The 19,058-nt window shown below is 40.7% G+C and overlaps 1 protein-coding gene across 6 annotated transcripts; it reads right to left on the bottom strand.

Moving 5' to 3' along the window:
* Window positions 1–1,442: 1,442 nt before the first annotated feature.
* Window positions 1,443–18,416, bottom strand: ikzf1 (IKAROS family zinc finger 1 (Ikaros)). 6 transcript variants are annotated; one of them, XM_010775934.1, is made up of 8 exons: window positions 18,109–18,416; window positions 13,758–13,811; window positions 13,481–13,591; window positions 7,063–7,335; window positions 5,523–5,690; window positions 3,991–4,116; window positions 3,272–3,406; window positions 1,443–2,527 (listed from the first exon to the last, which is right to left on the bottom strand). In XM_010775934.1, exons 1-8 carry the CDS (start codon window positions 18,398–18,400, stop codon window positions 1,824–1,826), a joined length of 1,863 nt encoding a protein of 620 aa, XP_010774236.1. In that variant the 5' UTR covers window positions 18,401–18,416; the 3' UTR covers window positions 1,443–1,823. The 6 variants fall into 6 exon arrangements, with proteins under 6 accessions (XP_010774236.1, XP_010774237.1, XP_010774238.1 ...); XM_010775935.1 differs by having other exon boundaries at window positions 3,272–3,403; XM_010775936.1 differs by lacking the exon at window positions 3,272–3,406 and having other exon boundaries at window positions 18,109–18,415.
* Between the last annotated feature and the right edge of the window lie 642 nt (window positions 18,417–19,058).

Below are 19,058 nucleotides of genomic sequence, written 5' to 3'. Positions count from 1 at the left end.
ATCCTTTTGCGAATAGGTTGTATGTGATGGGGTGTTTATTTATTCACCTCTTGCTACATTTTTCCTTTTTGTTGACTGAAATGCGAGTCAATCACTCTTACTTGGCTCATCATAGACTGGTAGGAGTGAGCAGAATCTTGAATGACATCTGAACTTTATTATTTCAGAAGGTTTAAGAGTGTGAAATTAAGTCTTCAGAGTTCTCTGAGAAACTTTTAATAACTCCAGGAATAGCTTTCAGTTTACTGTGGACATTTCCATATTATTTGACACTTGGTTAATACAGTCCAGAAAATTAAAAAAATTCCATTAAAGGGGCCCTATTAGGCCTTTTGGGGTTTTCCCTTTCCTTAGGTGTTTTATATAGTATAATAGTTTTTCTCCCACAACCACCCCCCCTGCCTGAAACGCCTCCATTGTACTACTTTGTTTACTTCTGCGACATAGTGACATCACTATGTAACACTCACGCTTCAATTGGCTAGCGCTCCGACTCATTGTTTGTGATTAAGAGGCGGGACATCTCCAAGTAGTTGACCAATCACAACAGAGCCAGCCAGCTAACCAATCAGAGCAGACTGGGCTCTGGTTTCAGACAGAGGGTGAAAAGAGGTGCTGCAGCACAGGCAGTATGAGAGAAATAAAGAGCTTTTTGAACATTAAAGCATGGAGACATGTCAGAGTAGAGACACACAATACAAATATGAAAATAAGCCTGATAGGGCCCCTTTAAAAACATATTTAAGAGTATTTAAGGCGATCCAAACCATGTAGCGAAGCAGTCGTTAGAAACGTCCTTGTGCTTTGTCCTGAAAACAAAAAAAACACATCCCCACTCTTAGTGCATATATAAAATATCCTTTATTGATATTTTGCAAGCATAAAGCTCCTTCAAACCTCAAATGACTCATTTACATATTGTGAGTGAAACATTTCTTAGCCATCATATACAAAACAAAACAGGGTAAAATTTTCTTCGGATAAAAGTCCAAATAAATTCCAGCAGCGGTCATGTTTTCACCTCAGTCACATTAAGTACAGTTGGACAGAAAGAGATGCAGCTTTTCTTAACTACTCTACAGACAAACACTGATCACTGCAATAAATACAAAAACAGACAGGCGTGTAAATGTGCTATAAATAATATGCAGGTTGTTACAATACAGGAACAGGTTGAGACTTTGAAATGTAACGTGGGGATATATACAATGATGGTTTTGTATTGGTTCATTTTTACACCTGTTTTAATTTAAAACATTTTTTATGGATTTAAAACTGCAGACCACTTCAGTAAACAGAGTTGTACTGAAAAAATGTTGCTGTCACAAGAAAAGACACATTTATACATAATAAACATGTGGCGACTGAAAATACATAATTTAAAAACCTATGCAGGATGTGTCCCCGCTATGTTGTCTTCACTGAACATTATTTTGTTTCTTTAAAAAAAACGACACAAGAAATTCCTTTTGAACACGGAAAAGGAAAAAAACATCTTATATTCTTACATTTATCTGTGTTCAACAAACATGCATACTTTGTATAAAAAAAACACCTTTCAGAACTCAACAGTGTATTTTACATTTTGTATTTCAGATCTGCATGCACTGAAAAAACTGCAACATTGACTTTAGTTAAACGTATTATATCAACGAATTACAGATAATTGCATTAGGTTAAATGAAAGCAATAATCTTAAATTGAACCTATTTAAACGTAATGTTATTGCTATTAACTAGCCTAATTGGATCATGTGTAATATGTTCTCATAATAGTCAACATTTCAGTTTTTCCATTGTGCAGCTGTTCGTCTGTGGATGTGTTCAGTAGCGGTGCTCCCCTCGCGTGATGTGTGAGGAGAACTCGTATCGGTCTTGGCTGCGGTGGCCGCACAGGTTGCACTCGAAGGGGTCTCTGAAGCCGTGGCAGCCCATGTGGATGGTGTACATGACGTGGTCCAGGAAGAGCACGCGGCAGTGTTCGCAGCGGTGGGCCCTCACCTGCTCCCCGTCTGACGTCACCACTTTGAAGCCCTCGGAGGCCATCTCCATGCTGGCGGCCCTGATGGCCTCGTACTGCCTTTGCATCTCATCCTTCACCAGCATGCCGTTCCTCCCCCCCGAGGTGATGTGGTTGGTGAGGTAGATGAGGCCCGAGGCGGCCCCCCCCGGGCGGTCCTCGTTGTTGCTCTCGGTGTCCGTGGAGTCCTGGCTGTGGCTGGGTGAGCCGTCCTTCTCGCTGGACGCTGATTTGGATTTGGAGAGGAGCAGCAGGTTCTCGGCGGCGCTGTCTTTGGCTGACAGGTTGTGACCGGCCCCCACGTGGCCCTCGGCCCCCGGCTTGTGGAGAGGGTACAGGGAGCCGAGGCCCACATCGGACGAGGAGGCAGGGGAGGTCTGCACCAGGGGCCGCAGCGACTCGGCCCCCAGGTAGCTGATGGCGCTGTTGATGGCCTGGTCGATGACATGGGGCTGGATCAGCTCGCCTGAACCCCCGTCGTAGGAGAGGTCCGACAGACGCTTGTCCCCTGAGGGCCAGGAAGAGAAAGGAGAACAGGGTGAGTTTTATAATTTACTTTTACTTCATCATCTGATACTGGGGATGCTCCTCTCTAGCTGAATTTGGAAATTACTCACTGTTATATATTTTTCTATTTTCATTCTAGCATTTCCCTAAACCTGTTCTGCTTCTCTCCCTCTTTTGTGATGAGGGTCTTAATTAAGGGTTCATAAACAGAAAACATTCTTATTCACAATTTTTATCAGGCTCAACAAAAAATAAATATAATTTATTTTCTGTTGCACAGTATGGCAAGGAAACATTTAAATATTGGGGTGTCATGAAATATCATTATTTGCAATTACCGTGATATTTAAACAATAACATCATTTTTAATAAAACACATATGATAATAACATCAAATAACCCAGTGACTCTTAAATCATTTTATATATACACAGTTATCATCACAGACTGTTTTCACCTTCATTTAATTTTTTTATATAATATATTTTCTTAAAAAAAAAAGACAAAATGCTAAATAAGATGAAGAAGATAAAGATGAACAGCCTTATTTTTGTATTTCTTTAAAACAAATAATAATAATAATAATCATATTTATATTGAAAATTACTTTGGCCATTATATTGTGTAGTGAAAATCCTTATGCAGAATTATGAACAGAAAACACATCTCTCATTGGTGCAGCAGTTACACACAGTATCCAGCAGAAGCAGCCATAGTACACAAAGGAAGCAGATTCAGCCCTTACCAACAAACTTCTGTGGCATAGTGCTCTTACGCTTAGCTACATTATTCGTTAGTCTGTCTAGCACCAAGGCTCTGTCAGATCCCATCTGGCTTAAGTCTTCCCTCTGCTCATTCTGGTTGCTTTCTTCCTTTACTACTGGAAAGCAAGACAGAGAAGCAGGTTTCAGTCAAAGTAATTTGAGTTTTTAAAAAGCGTGAACCTGATAACACATGATGGTATTTTGTGGTCTGATGATGTTTTTTTTTCACAGAGCACAGAGCGGACTATTCTGACACATGCGTAGCACTTGGCCTATAAATATACAGCGTACATGCTCACAGATGAGGTAAAGACGTGTTTCTAAGCTTCAATGCAGAGGGTAACATCCCCCTTTGCATTCAATATCTGCTTAATGGACACATAGAGAACTTAATGCAGACATTACTCCGTTATCTTAAGTATCTGCAGTCACTTTAAGTAGATTACAAACGTTATGATCTTATATTCAGATGAAAACGACAGTTATTTGACCTGTAGGAGCATTTAGTAACAGCTTCATGGTGCACTGCTGTTGCATGCATAGCGAGTCTTGCACTAAGGGTAAAGTAGGCCATCAGATTTGGGTGAAAGTGAAGTGTGTGTGTGTGTGTGTGTGTGTGTGTGTGTGTGTGTGTGTGTGTGTGTGTGTGTGTGTGTGTGTGTGTGTGTGTGTGTGTGTGTGTGTCTAGGGAGGCACCAACCTGTGTAGATGCTGTTCTGCAGCCCCATGCACTGCAGGTAGTTGTGACACCTCTCCTTGTGCTCTTCCAGAGAGCTCCGCTGCTTATAGCTCCGCCCACAGTAAGCACACTTGTGGGGTTTTCCAACTGCGGAAAATGTAATTGTGAATTCAATGAAATACATTTTGGTGTAGATTCAGCATACATTCAATCTACTATTAAATTCCCCTTTTGGTTGCGAGAAAATATAGGAAGTGATGGATTTTACATTGCCAAATTTATTGGAATAAATAGAACAGGACACAGCACGCCCAGTTGCCCACATGGTTTGATTGACACGTGATCTTTGGGAAGTCCAGAGCAAAATCGTCCCAAATACATAATATCACATTTCTTGGTAAAGCATGGGCACGGCTGTAACTAATACTGAAGTCACTGATGTCATGTCCTCTGGGTTTTTAGGGGGACATTTTGGGAAGCTACTTTGGGGAAGTTTTCCTTTTCCTTTTCTTACTCAGAGCGGGTATTTTATTAGCTGATTCCAGTGTATTCTTAATTGAAGTTTTTACGCCTACAAAATACAAAATATAAGGGATTGACTGTTTCCACCAGAGGTTTATTCCTGGTATTGTAAAGAAGACTTTTAAACTAAATATGAATACAAAGTTGTGAAATATTGTCTATTGAAACGCTAAATGAACAGTCAAATAATCAAATTTCTTTTTTGATATAACAAATAGTACAAAAAAACAACCTTACAGTATCTGACCAGAAATTGAGTGGGACAAATGGGGTGACTTGGCTTGGTAACATATTAATTATTGCAATGAACCTGAAGAATGTAAATGTACTTTATGTATGGTGTATAGTCAATCCCGAAGTGGGTATGCTGCTAAAAAAACATCCACTAATCCATATTAATCCACTGCTGCAAGTAGTCCCCTACAAATTTACTATTTACTCCAGTTTGAGCAATATCTGCCAAAAAACGACCATGCCCTGCATTTTTAGGGAAACTGTTAAGCCTTTTTAAAAAAAAAAAATGGTATTCTATTTTTGCGACCTGTTAATAAGACGTTTAGATGTCCGTTAGTAGGAATGAATGTGGTTGGGGCTGAGTGTCAAAAACCAACTAGGGAAGTTGAAAAGCAGTGCAAGACAGACCAACACACTGCTGCCTTTCATGGTATTTATAGAGAGTACAACAAAAACATACATTTTTACATGGATAACCCACCACTGTGATCATAGCTCACTTTATTTGTCTCACTTCATTTGTCAGTTAAAGTAGTTTAGCAGGTTATCCCTTCCCCGTTCTCTTTAGTGAATGCTTTGTGAGTGTACTGTTTACACCCAAACATTTCATTAACACATACTTCTGCAAAACATTTGCAAAAAAAAGTGACACCATATCTAAACCGTGTCAACTTCCCCTTTATACGAGCTCTCACTGTATGCACTGCAGAACATGTCCTGCCTTTTGTAAAAGACACTCTGCGTTCCTAGAACTACCACGAGGGTTTGATGCGTCTGTGTGGCGTTTGCATGCTCACCAGAGTGGGTGCGTAGATGTCCGCTGAGGGCGTCCCTCCTGCGGCAGGCGTAGCTGCACATGTGACACTTGAAGGGTTTCTCCCCTGAGTGAAGCTTGATGTGACGCAGCAGGTTGCCCTTCTGGGTGAAAGAGGCCCCGCACTGGCTGCACTGGAACGGACGCTCTCCTGAGGACAAGAACACAACAGACCCACATTACTGTAAAGAGGCAGAAAAACACACAGAAAAAAGCATCTTGTATGTTTTACTGGCACCCAATTGTGTTTTAATGTACCCTACCAGGCAGTTCATGATTGCACCCCTCTCCCTAACCTCACTATGATTGATCCCTCCACTGACAACAATAAGTCTTCTCTATGTGGGGGAGAAAGCATGTTGCTGCTGTAGGAATACGGGGTCACTGCACTACAAGCATCCCGGGCGCAGAACAAGCGGGACGATGGAGCGTCTCCGGGGCGATCCAACAGCCTGCAGAGTGACACTCTCTCTCTCTCTCTCTCTCCGTACTCCCCCTGCCCCACCGACTCCTGGCACTCTGATCGAACAAGAGCCTTTCAGACTCAGCCTGCCAGTTCCGTAATGCACCATTGCCTAGGTCAATTTGATCTGAAAATCTCATTTTTTCCTCTTCTTCGTCTCTAAAATAAGAGCGGCACATCACAATGCAAATTCAGCCTCATTTGAATAAAGCGGAGGAAACACTTTGTGTTGAGAGCCAGTCTTCCTGATCAGCGCTTCTGGAATAAACCAATATCCAGCCTCCCTGAGTGTTGTGGCATTCTGTGAGAACGTTTTAATATGCCTTTTTTTTCAAAGGCCCCCCATAAAATAAGAGTCACCAGTGAAGCAGCAAAAATATATAAAAAGGGAGATTCATTAAAAATGCATTTCAGGAGCAAAGACTCACCACAGAATATTTTCTATTTAAATAGGAGGCACTTCATTATATCTTTTACTTTCTTTTGCATTTACATTAGTCTAGTGTTCCTTTCTTCCATTTTGAGTTTCATTAGTTTCTGAAGCTTGACAGTTAAGTGCCTTTTTCAAAAATGTTCCCCACCACTGATTTGGCTTCATTACAATAGAATATCAATTTGGAAATTTGAAAAACTTTTAATAGCCAGATAATTGTCACTTCAAAGAGATTCCATTTAATTGCTGCAGATATCCTGTTTTTCAACTGAGGGCATGTTTTTTTTATCGGACCGGGTTTTATCACCCAATAATTCGATCAGTTAATGTTTCTTGTCATGTGGTAATTCAGAGTCATTTAGATGAACAATAATGAATGCTAATGGTGTTCTCAGAGTCAATTTCACGCACGATAGGAGGGTTTACATGCACACAGCCAAACGCAAGGATGCCATTACAACTACCACCTCTACTCTACTTCAAGCTTAATTCTTGCCATTTCAAATCTAAATAAATGCTCTAAATATGGGCGGGAGCCACAGCAGACACCTTTCTACCCCTCATCCATCCTCTCTAACAGTGAACATGGGTGCAAAGGAAGGGTAAGAAGTATTGCAGGTGGCTTACCGGTGTGGCTCCGCTTGTGCACCATCAACACATTGGGCCCAATGCAAACTATCCCACAGATATCGCACTTGAGCTTCCCGTTGGGCAGCCGGATACCACCGGCCGAGGAGAAGGCCTTGGCTTCGGGGCTCGGCTGAGAGCCGTTCACCTTGGCCCCCGAGGCATCGATCACGCGCAAGTCTTCCGCGCACTCCTCATCCTCCTCCACGCCATTCATGTCACAGGACAGCCCATTCTCCTCATCACTGCGAGCCTCAACTTTAATGTTACAGGCTGGAAAAGAGGGCAAGGGGGGTGGGGGGGGGCCACGGTTTAGAATACGAGCATGGTTCTTTCATGATGTTATATACTAAAGATGGGCAATTATCAGTGTGATATTGATACTGTGACATGAGAGTAGATAGAGCTGCTTATTGTAACATTGTGATGAAGCCTTGAAGTTGCCTTTGCCTGGTTTGAAAGGCTACATAATAGGAAGGAGAAACTATCTTGTAAGACCTATTTGACTGTCCTTACTGAATGAATGAAGGTTTCTAAAAGATGTGTGGAGTCATTTTTCTTTCTCTGAATAAGGCACATCCTATTATGTGGTTTTCCTACAGGGGAAAAAACAAACTTGCTCATTTTCCAAAGACATTGTTAATTTACTCAAAGTATGAAACTCTTGTGCAGCCATGAAACCAAAATCTACTATGTCCTGGCTTTATCCTTGGTTGAGCTAGACACTATGTAATAGCACTGCAACTGCACCATAATATACCTAGGGCAAAAACGGTTTTGCAATGGCAAACCTGCATTAGTGCACAATGCAACATCTTCATGTTAACAAGGATGCTGCAACAACACTTCAAAAAGTCCCCCTCTTACTTCAGGGCTCTTTGTGAATTCAGCCTGAGAAAAATCACCAAACATCAGATAAGATCCATCTGCGCTCACTCATCTACATTGTAGACTATACTAATGCTTTATTTCAAAGCAGCATGCTATAAATCCCAAGGATACAAAGGTGGAAAACAGGCTCACTGTTTAAGGATGTCAGTGATGAAGAACCATAAAGATCATCTCACACATTCACACTTTGATGAAACAAATGACAGCATGATAAACAGGAAACAGAGACACAGGAAGCAGTGTGAAACTAGGGACGACAGCGGTGTCTATCAGAGCAATGTGAGCACTCACACGCATACGACAAACACGTATTTGGCCTTTTCACTATTCAGAGGGGGTACTGTGTAATACAAAGAACAGAGAATATTATTTATGCTACACTACCATATGCACTGTTGTTCCCAAAGAGATCAGAAAAGAGAACTGAACTACCGGCTGCTTCTTTTCCCACCAGAGAACTTTAGACACATTCAAGAGAACGGACAGATCTTGCAAGTCCCACAGCTAACAGCCTGTGGTTTGCATGTCACCGTGGCAGCCCGATTTCCCCATGCCTCTACCTCTGTTTGTACAACTGAAGAGGAAGAAGTGGAAATCATGAAATATAGGAATCTATGGAAAAGGGGAAGCTCAGAAAGAGGGCCTGTCTAACTGAAATACCAAGAATTATGGAGAAGTGACAGAAAGGGAAGCACAGGAAAGGAATTGTATAACAGTCTGTAACTGAAACATGGTTGTTGTTTGTTTTTTTGTCTCATTTTCACCGAGAGCCAACAAGGGAACATAAATCCCCGAATGTACAAAATGTTTCCCAAAGAGAGCGAGAGGTGGAGCAAAATGTGAGAACTTGCAGCGTAGGATCATGATATGTTTATGATCGCTATTCCGATCAAAGTCAAATAATCTGATCGTCCGTCTCCACTTTCTTTTTTTTATTTGCAGTTGCATGACTAACAATCTGCTTATCTGTTCGACTGTTGACATTTTTAGGACAAATTCTCTAGTATATTTTGCCAAGAAGATGAGATAAGTGAGACACCAGCCGTATCCGCAAAGGAAAGGCTTTAATGTTAATAAAAAAGATGCTAAAGTTCTTATGAAGTTCAAAAGCTGACAATGGGTTATGCTACAGAACTGTTACCAAACATACTACATGTGCTTCTAAAATGTGATTACTATTCAGAAGACAAAAGACAAAACTCTGAAACTGATATTGCCATGATGCTCAGTTTTACACCTAGAACCAAGTCAGTTAAGCAGATAAATATATATTATTTTACCCTGCCGTTTAATTGAACGATTCTCAAATTATTTGAAGCAAATTGAACGGTTTAAACATAATTTGGGCTATCACCTATATTTATGAATTACTCGCCACCTTTTACAGTATATATTATGTTAACTATTTCAACTTTGCATCCATAACTTCAGGCTTACAATTTCAACCATGTGTTTATACCTTTTAGCTAAGCATTTAAACAGTGTAACCACCCATTCGTTTTGGCTGACAATTTTATCTGTGAATACTAAATTACTTGATGCTAAATATTTGTACGCTTTCTCATCATTACTTTTAGCTAACTATTTCAACAGTGTATCATTACATTACGCTAACTATTTCAACAATGTATCATTACTTTTAGCTAACTATTTCAACAGTGTATCATTACATTAAGCTAACTATTTCAACAGTGTATCATTACTTTAAGCTAACTATTTCAACAGTGTATCATTACTTTAAGCTAACTATTTCAACAGTGTATCATTACTTTAAGCTAACTATTTCAACAGTGCATCATTACTTTAAGCTAACTATCTCAACAGTGTATCATTACTTTAAGCTAACTATTTCAACAGTGTATCATTACTTTAAGCTAACTATTTCAACAGTGCATCATTACTTTAAGCTAACTATCTCAACAGTGTATCATTACTTTAAGCTAACTATTTCAACAGCGTATCATTACTTTAAGCTAACTATTTAAACTGTGTATCATTGCTTTCAATCGTGTGTCCTTTATACAGTATATGGGTATGTCCATACCATTTAGCTATAGCTATCAACAGTGTATCAATAATTCTTGCGAACAATTTCCACTTTTTATCCGCGACTTTTAGCTAATATCTAAACAGTGTGTCAATTACTTTAACCTTACTATTTAAAATATATGTTCATCACTTTACCAAACTATCCATTACTATAATATACATTTTAAGCATTTATCAATTAATTTAAGCTAGGTTTTTCAACATTTTGCACCTGTGACATGTAGCATACTAGCCGTTTGAATTGATGAAATAATTAGCACCTGCACGATGCAGTCAGTCTTCAGTTTTGGAGACTTTGCATGTAGTAAACCATGCATTTCTCACTTCAGGCAAGCACTTTAATGGTGATGTAAGGAGGTATTTTTTTTCAGTAAGTAGGGGATTTGCTTTGTTACATTATGTATAACAGAACTTGAAAGCAAAACTATAAACGGCTCAACCACGTTAATTCTCTTCATTTATTTTGTGGTTTTAGCCACATCACCTCTGGTTGGCACAGTTTTATGAGTAACCAAATGTTTTACTAGTGTCAACAGGGAGTTCTTAATATAAAAAGGCTTTATGTGACTATTGTATGGTTCAGAATATATATTCCATAGCGATTTCTTTGCACATGGAAAGGTACTGATCTAGGAATAACAACAAAAAAAGAAACCGTACATAAGGTATTATTTGACTTATTGGAATTGTTGGAACAATGCACAAACAAGTCTTTATGTTTATCTGTGGATGTCAGTTCCTGAGACATATAATACACCAGCTAAACTCTCAGGTTATCATCCAGCTGAAGCAGACATTAGGGAACCATGAACACAGGGCTGCCACTCACTTCTCATGGATATGGGGAAGTTGTGACTGAATTGGGAATAGGAAGAAGGCTTTTTACTTTTTATCTTGTTTGTCACGGTCACACATCCTGATTTGCTCGTTTTGGGAAGCAAGGGCCAGACAAAAAAAACAGGTCGCAATAAAAATAATTATAGCCTGATGTGGATCTAATGCGCAGAACTAAAACATTGACTTGAGAAAAAGAAACTGACATATATAAAAAAGGTATAATAGTGGAGTCAAATATGCTTTACAAATATATAAAACTATATAGACTTGAGAGTGGATAGCAGAAGCAACTTAGCAAGCGTGTTAGTGCTGCAGCTTGGAAAGCCTGCTTGAGGTTCCTGTTACTCACTGGTGCTGCTCTCACTGCCTGAAAATAACCCTTTGTGCAAAGTAGTGGAACCACATGTGTTAAACCACGCCAGCAACACTCTTAGCAACGCGATTTGCAGGAACACCAGAAACTGCCTGCTTTTTCCCCCTCACACTTTCTCGCCTCCATGTTTTCGGGAACTAAACAGCTCAGTCTCCCTCTTAGTCTCATGTACCTGAAATAGCAAAGGCTCCGTATGAATCACCAAAACTGAAAGAGAATTTTCTTGAGACGGAGATCTTGATCCCTTGTGATTAAATATGTCTGAGGCGACACAATACACTTCAGTTCATTACAGTTTTTTTTTAGCAATTCTCAATATGATATGGACTACCTATTTTGACCTATTTACCTTCCTCGTGCTGGGGTCATATCTGTGTGGATTGCAGCAATGTGAATGCGCAGCAACAGTGTCGATCCTGGGCTGTAAAGACTTATTTGCAACAGGAAGCAACCTGGGTTTTGAGGTTTTAAGCTTTCGATACTTTGAGGTCCTTTGTCCCACATATAGTCCACTTGCTTTTTTGTCTTTTTTTTCTTGACTACAGAGAACTGAGCAGCACATGATCCTGGCTGATAATTATAACTCATTTGGGCTTTATCGCAGAGGCAGTCATGCGAATATTTAACAGATACTTGCACTTCCCTTCTTTTACGCTGTCGCTATATAGACTCGCACACACTTATGTGAAGTGTTCCTACTGTCATAGGGAATGAACAGAAACTCACATATGGGACATAAAGCCATGCAAACTCACCGCCAGCTGTGCCCTTTACTCTCTTTGTGCCTCATGAAAGTCAGACGTTCAAATCATCTGCTTTTTGACTATTTCCCTTTTTCGACAGATTGTAATAAACGTTGACTGAGATGAGATGTACACAGTCACATAAAACAAGGCGATACAAACGGCACAGAAGATTCCTGCTTGTGCTCAGCTCAGCGCCTCACAGATCAACAGTTCTCAAGTCAAATAGAGAAACCCTTTGTGAGTAGGTGTGTGTGTGTGTGTGTGTGTGTGTGTGTGTGTGTGTGTGTGTGTGTGTGTGTGTGTGTGTGTGTGTGTGTGTGTGTGTGTGTGTGTGTGTGCAGGTGTGTGACCCGTGTGGTGTAGTGATGCGCTGATCGCTCTGAGCTCGGCCCTGTTCCTGAACTCTTTATCTCCATGAGTGTTGAAACTGTCTGATGGCAAGTTCTTCTTTGGAAACTCTTACACATCCTATTTCAGTTGAGCCGAGTTGCAGCTTTTTTTTTGCACATTTCACACTTCAGACTTGTCTTCTTTTCGATGTCTCTATCTTCTATACCTCTTATCTTTTGTAAATATTTAATTACATGTTTCATTAAATGAATGTGACCATGTGAACTCAACTAATTTAATTGCGTTTCAATGCTGTGACAGCCCCTTCCATTGTGGACTTCAAAGCAATAATACTTAAAAGGTAATACCTGCTTTTATTCAAGCTTTTAAAACTTTGTTCTGTCTGATTCATTCTGCTCTGATGTAGCACCGATTAGCTTCTAAAGACCAAGGATGACTCCACCATGAACGTTTCCTGTTTCCTGTTTCAAACCACCCATATTAGGAGACTTGAGAGAAACATACGCCACCAGTCCCCATAGCTTGCTTCATCCTTATTTCCACCATGATATTCCCTGGCTTAATGTTCACAAACTGAAATCAAGGCCACATTAGCTATTCCTTAAGATTGGGTTTACTAATGACATGCCATGGATCAAAGGGATATTTTTTTTTACCTTTTTCTGCCAATGACCTAAATGTGTCTCATTGCAGCTTAGATTGAATTTTTCCAAGGGATTTGGAACGGCAAGTATTTCCCACTGGATGTGTACAAAATTAAGTTATAACATGCTTTTTATATATTGATTATGCTTTTGATACAGACATAACTGTTTTACTCTGATCTGGAGGCTTTGGGAATGAATGCATAAGTGGTTTTGACTCGTTTTTAATTGCTGCTTCATGGATACACTCAACTTAATGTACACTGAAAAACGTTGACGTTGACTCTAATTAATTGTATTATGTCAAGAAATGTATCATAACTGTTTTAGGTTAGTTGAAAGCAACAATATTAAGTTGAACCTAAAAAAAAAAGCATTTTAACTTGACATTATTGCTTTCAACTAACCTACATTTGTCACCATAATACATTTAATTAAAGTCAAAGTTTTAGTGTAGATTATTTTATCCTTTATTTTATTATCAGGGATGTTCAGAGTGGCTGTAGGTGCGTTTGCGAGCCTCGTACCTTTGTCCCCCCTGTTCAGCTGGTGGGTGGAGCCGGCTGACAGGTCCTCAGGGACGGCCATGGGCTCCTCTGCCTCCTCGGATGCTTCGTTGGTGGGGGGGCTGTCTCTGCCTGGGGAGACACACACCAGCAAACACCCATCACTCACCACGCGGCCCCTCGACAGCTCTGATTCAGACGCAGAATTACCTCTGGGTGTTGTAAGCGCCTGTTTGTCGGCCTATTGTATCTACTTTCTGATCTTTACAGCTCAATCATGCAGTAGGCGGTCTTTTACCTGGCATCTGGGCCATTTCCTGCGCCTCCTCCGTCTCCATGCGGTGCAAGTACTCTAATGGGAGAGAGATGGAGATGTAGATGTGTGTTAGTTTAATCAAGTGCATGCGAGGAAACAACATTATAAGAAGCTCGAGTGGAGTAAAGGGTTCACCCCAGTGAGATCACTTTTGTTACCACCGCAGACGCACCACTGTCCCCCACATTACATTACAAAGAATTACAGACATTTTCATTACAAGTCTGACAGAGAGGCTGAGCTCGCAGAGTGGCTCTGTTCCGGCTGATGTGGCCTGCTGGTAGCACGGGGTTGGGAATGGGCTTTCAGACCACATTTGTTATTTATTGTTAATTTCCTGCCACGTAATCATCCAAAAATGCAAACTGACTGCCGCAAAATTAAGCAGAAAATTAACTGGCCCCAGGTCACGGAGATGCGGGTGTCTGCCGTTCCCAGCTGATCGTCGCTGTGTTCTCTCTAATTTACTGAGCATGCATCGCTGAACCCGCGGCCTGGGCACAGACGCATGCAAGCCACAATCAGAAACAATGAGACAGGGAGGGAGAGAAGAGGAGAGAAGGAGAAGACAGAGGAGCAGTGAGATAGATAGAGGCTGAGATGTAGATAGCAATGAGAGGGCAAGAAGTCAGAAGAGTAATAGCAACAGGATGGCACAGAGAGAAAAAAAGGTTATAGAAAAGCAGGCCGAAGAAGAGAAGGTCTCTTTATTTATGATTTCTTTTTTTTGAAGCGTTCCTCCGGCCAGGGCTGAATATCCGAGGAGTCACCAGTGTTCGTGGCCCCATTAATAATGGATGGCCCTCAAGCCTGCAGCAGATGGGCCCGACAGCCTCAGCCCCGGCTCCGCCACTTCAAGAAACCCTTGGTGGGGCCGCTGCCCAGTCCAAGCAGCCTCTCAGGGAGAAGTGAAGCTCCCGAAAATAGCGAAACAAGCCCAAGGGAGAAGGGGAACCTAGGCCTTCCTGTTTTACTGACAGATGGCTCCACACATTTGGAACAAATAGTGGGAAGCCGCTCTGTCGCAACACGCAATATTCTGCGGAGTCAAGTCAGGAGCTCTGAAGACGCCCAGGAAGCAAGTGTGAGGGGAGGAGGGCAAAGGTCACTGGTGCAGAAGAGCTGTTCAGCACAGGGGTGTCGCGTGTTACTCTGAGGCTCTGCAGCGGCCTTCTTCAGCATCTGGAGTTTGGAGGTCGGGGGCGGCGGAGGGGGGTATATTCTCATGTGCCCTTTTTTACTGGGCAGATGGTACGAGGGGAAACACGGATGTGTTGGCTTCGAGGGGGCGGGGGGCAGAAATAAAAAAGAGAGTTCCTACATTCAGCCACAACCAACTTGCGTAGGCATGTGGAAAGTAAGGTGCACGTAGAATATTCAGGAAGCAGCTACTCTCTGATGCTATTTATATGCAGTTGTATTTACATGTTAAGTGTTACAGACATGTTGGCAAAAACTTTTAAAAAACTTCTCCCATATTGACTTCAGTTGTGATTTAAATAGTGTTACTTAATTTTCCACAGTTTTAATTCTTATTACAAAAACATGCTTTCTGATGTGTGTGTGTGTGTGTGTGTGTGTGTGTGTGTGTGTGTGTGTGTGTGTGTGTGTGTGTGTGTGTGTGTGTAAACTGGGGGCAGGTGGAATCTTTTAACGGGTGAAATGGAAGTCAAAGAAAATACTTCTGACACATAGCGCGGGGGGACTGGAAAAGTTTTGGTCTGACTATATGTCAAGTGAGGAGAGACAGGAAGAGGCTTGTGGGTTGACAGAATTCTCGGTCTTCCTCCAGTGTGTTTGTAAGTGTACGTGTGTGTGTGTGTGTGTGTACGTGTGTGTGTGTTTGTGTGTGTGTTTGTGTGTGCGGTGGGGGTGGGGTGGGGTTAGAGGCGTCTGCTCAAAGTGAGGTGCAAAAGCGGCACCAGGGAGCAGGGTGGAGATGAGAAACCGTTAACAGATACTGAGGACCACACCAGCCAAAGTCTGGATACCCGGGAGGACGCTCAGACGCCAGTGTGTGTGTTTAAATGAGCATACATAACACACATTTCATTTTAACGGTAAATATGAGGCAACGCTCAAGAAAAGATACAAAAATAAATCAATAAGGAGAAAATATTTAATGTAAGGAGAATTAATTAACAAATATACATTTCCTGAGTGTTTAAGTTTAATTAAATTAAGTTTAATGTTATTAAAAATCATGAGTTTATTTATTTTTTTATAATTATCCAATATAAGGTATAATTTATCAACTCTGTTACTTTAAATTGAAAAAAATTAATACTTAAACCTCAAATTAAAGTTGGATAAAAGGCCAAGTCGGTTTAGGTTAACATCTTTTTTTAACATGTTGCTGACAATAACAATTTAGACGGCAATAAAACATGTTACAGCATTTAAATACATCAGTATGTAATACAATATAATTTTTTTAATGCTGACTTCCCACCGATTACATTCCCAAACATTATCATTCATAATTATCCTATAGTTCCCACTCATAGTTTCCACTTTGCACGTAAACATACTAAGTGACAATTAATGAAAATATCCGAATTAATCATTTTCACTCCTGTGGGTTTTACGAGAAGTAATGAAGCTGTGGGCGCTTCCTTATCAGCTATTAGGATTAGAGATGATCCTACAGTGCCGAGCAATGTGGTGCACGATCACCTTTGTTCATATGCACATGGAGATTCTCATCAGTAATTCATGAAATGTATGGGTGTTAGTGGGTAGATAGTGTTAGCGGATGTGTTCTGGGGAGCCTATCGAGGGGTGAGGGGAGAGCAAAGGTGCGCTGAAGAGAAGTTTCCTTCATTTGCATCTGACACACTTCACTACTCTCCTATTCAGACAGTACAATCATTTTAATAACTGTCTGCCTGCCTCTAACCCCCCCGCCCCCCACCCACTCTCCCTCTTTTACTTCTGTTTCTACTGACAAGAAAGATGATGTATGTGCAGAAAGATTTGCAGCTTTCCAACTGAGATATAAAGATATGAAAATGTCCTATTTGTGCAGGAATTGGGGTTCCTTTTCCGAGTTTTGAACATAACATTTGAAATCTAACTTTCTTTTACTACATTTGGTAAGTTTTTTGTTTTTCTTAAATATTGGATTTGAAGTGTCACTTGAGGGAATTTACATATTATTAGTAACTTCCTTAGATTAAAAAAAACTCAGAAAAATTATAAATTGTACTTAAGAAGCAAATGGCAAATGCAGTCATATTTGCAAAAATGTATAAATAAATAAAAAGCATATTAAATACAAAGAAGATTGGGAGAAATGAATGGCAATTTATTGACTCATTGCAGCACCATCGTCAATAACGATAAAGGATTATGAAAAGTTACAACAATTTTTTATTTGATAAATATATTTAGCTTAATCAGGAACTTTAGGTTTTGCAACATGTAAGAGAAATATGCAGACACTTTATTTCCTCCACAGAGTGAATGTTGGAGTTTTTCTGTCTGGGCGTTGATGAACTACTTTCCTCCTCAGTGTGAAAAGTTTCATCAGTCCTGCCTACATATGTGTCTTTATCCTGCCTTCACACAACAACTGAGACTGTGGTTCGAACAGGTGAATGCAAAGCTAAACGGTATGAGAACATTAAAGATTTCTCGATTATTACCTTAAGGAAACACAAGCGTTAGTCTGTGGGTATTGATTTCCTGTTTAAGAGGCGCTAAAATATTTACACAGACGGTTTGGTTTCTAGCCCCAGACAAAAGTTGCGATTTATTTAAAACTTGTTTTTTCAGATTAGTTGTTATGATAATATGTTTTTCGAAAAATAGACCGTCTGAAGTTTACTTGGCGCGCGCATCTGTTGCAACAGGTGCTACAACAGGAGTGTCAAAAACTAAAAACAGGTTTAAATGATAAACAAATGTATTTATAATAAAATGGAAATGTTAGAAAATAGATTCGTATAATCATATACATCTAAGTGATTGTGAAATAATGTATCCATATGTTCCCTAAAGAAAAACACACAGGAAAAATGAGGAACATTCCACTACTTCCTTAAAAAAAACTGGCTACTTTGTCACATAAAACGTGGAAAAGTGAATGTATCTTTCTTTATTCAATTTTAAAGTACTTTAATTTACCAATCCGTTACATATCCTGAATGTTTTACGCGCACCGAACGGGATTATGCTCCGGCGCACCTGCACCGAAACTAAAGGAGTCTTTTCCAGCCAGGTGCAAAATGTCTCCTAAAACTCTTGAGAAGAAACAAGCCCAATTTGGAACTATCGAGCTATCTTTTAGAGATTATTCTGGGACTAAAAGGCGCGGTGGAAGTCACTTTACCTGCTATTCCTTGAGTTTGCAGTATGAAGTTCTTCCAACTCTCCCCGGCTCCATGTGCAGAAGGTCGCAGCGCCGCGGCCCCATGGAGCTGCGCCCGGAGTCCCTCCCCTCTCCACTGCACTTCCTCGTTCCAGCCCAACATGACTATGTCTGTGAGCTCTGCTGGGGCATTTTGCTCGCTTTTATCCACAGGCCGAGTCTGCAGCGGGGAGTCAATCCTCCGAGCCCTTGGCACTTGCTTTGTGCCGTGCCAATACAAGCTGACACCCAGTAGACCATTACTGGCAGCCATGCATGAGATGGGATGAGGCGCGCGAAGAGAGTGGACCATTCATTGTTTATTTATTTCATTCTCACCAAAGAAGGGGGTGGTGGGGGGGTCCTTACTTGCATATTGGACAGCTCCCCTTCTGTCACCTGTTCTGGCACGCTGAAGCAGTCCATGAAATGAACACAAGTGTTTTCTTTCCCATTTAATGAGTTTTATTTATCTTTTTAATGATTCCCCTGTTTGACTTTCTTTCCAGTTATTCCCCTCCTCAGTGTCAAAGCTTCTGTCCTGCCTCATAACAAAACAGGTTGTCCCGAGTCTGGACTATATCAGAATTGAGCACATTGTTTCTTCATTGTTTTTCTCAAACAGTGCATCCTCACTGTGTTTCTGTCCTGGTCCTGCAGGAGAGCATCAGGCAGCGTTAGTCACTGAAATGTGGTTTCTCTCTGGTTTTGTGTGCAGGAGTTTACAAACCAACACTCTGCACTTGCTCTTTGAGTCCGAACCCAGAAGAGATTTCTCAGTTTCAGATGCGTTCATCAATATGTTGATAATAATATGCATTCCAAACTCCTTGACTGCAGAGGTGACTAAGTGGATTTACTCAAGTGTCATTTTAAAGTAGTTTACTTAAGTACTACTTCCATTTCCTGCTCCACATGTCCCTACAATTCAA

The sequence above is a fragment of the Notothenia coriiceps genome, unplaced genomic scaffold (assembly GCF_000735185.1).
Source record: "Notothenia coriiceps isolate Sejong01 unplaced genomic scaffold, NC01 NC01_scaffold00016524, whole genome shotgun sequence".
Taxonomy (NCBI): Eukaryota; Metazoa; Chordata; class Actinopteri; order Perciformes; family Nototheniidae; genus Notothenia; species Notothenia coriiceps.
Note: the sequence above shows the minus strand (reverse complement) of the source record. Positions and strands in the feature narration are given on the sequence as shown.

Coding starts and splice junctions, on each gene's coding strand:
- ikzf1 (XM_010775934.1), bottom strand. CDS start 18,400: ATGGCTGCCAGTAATGGTCTACTGGGTGTCAGCTTGTATTGGCACGGC. Junction 13,592..13,757: donor GGAAATGGCCCAGATGCCAG/GTAAAAGACCGC, acceptor GTGTCTCCCCAG/GCAGAGACAGCCCCCCCACC. Junction 7,336..13,480: donor GCTGAACAGGGGGGACAAAG/GTACGAGGCTCG, acceptor CCTCTTTTCCAG/CCTGTAACATTAAAGTTGAG.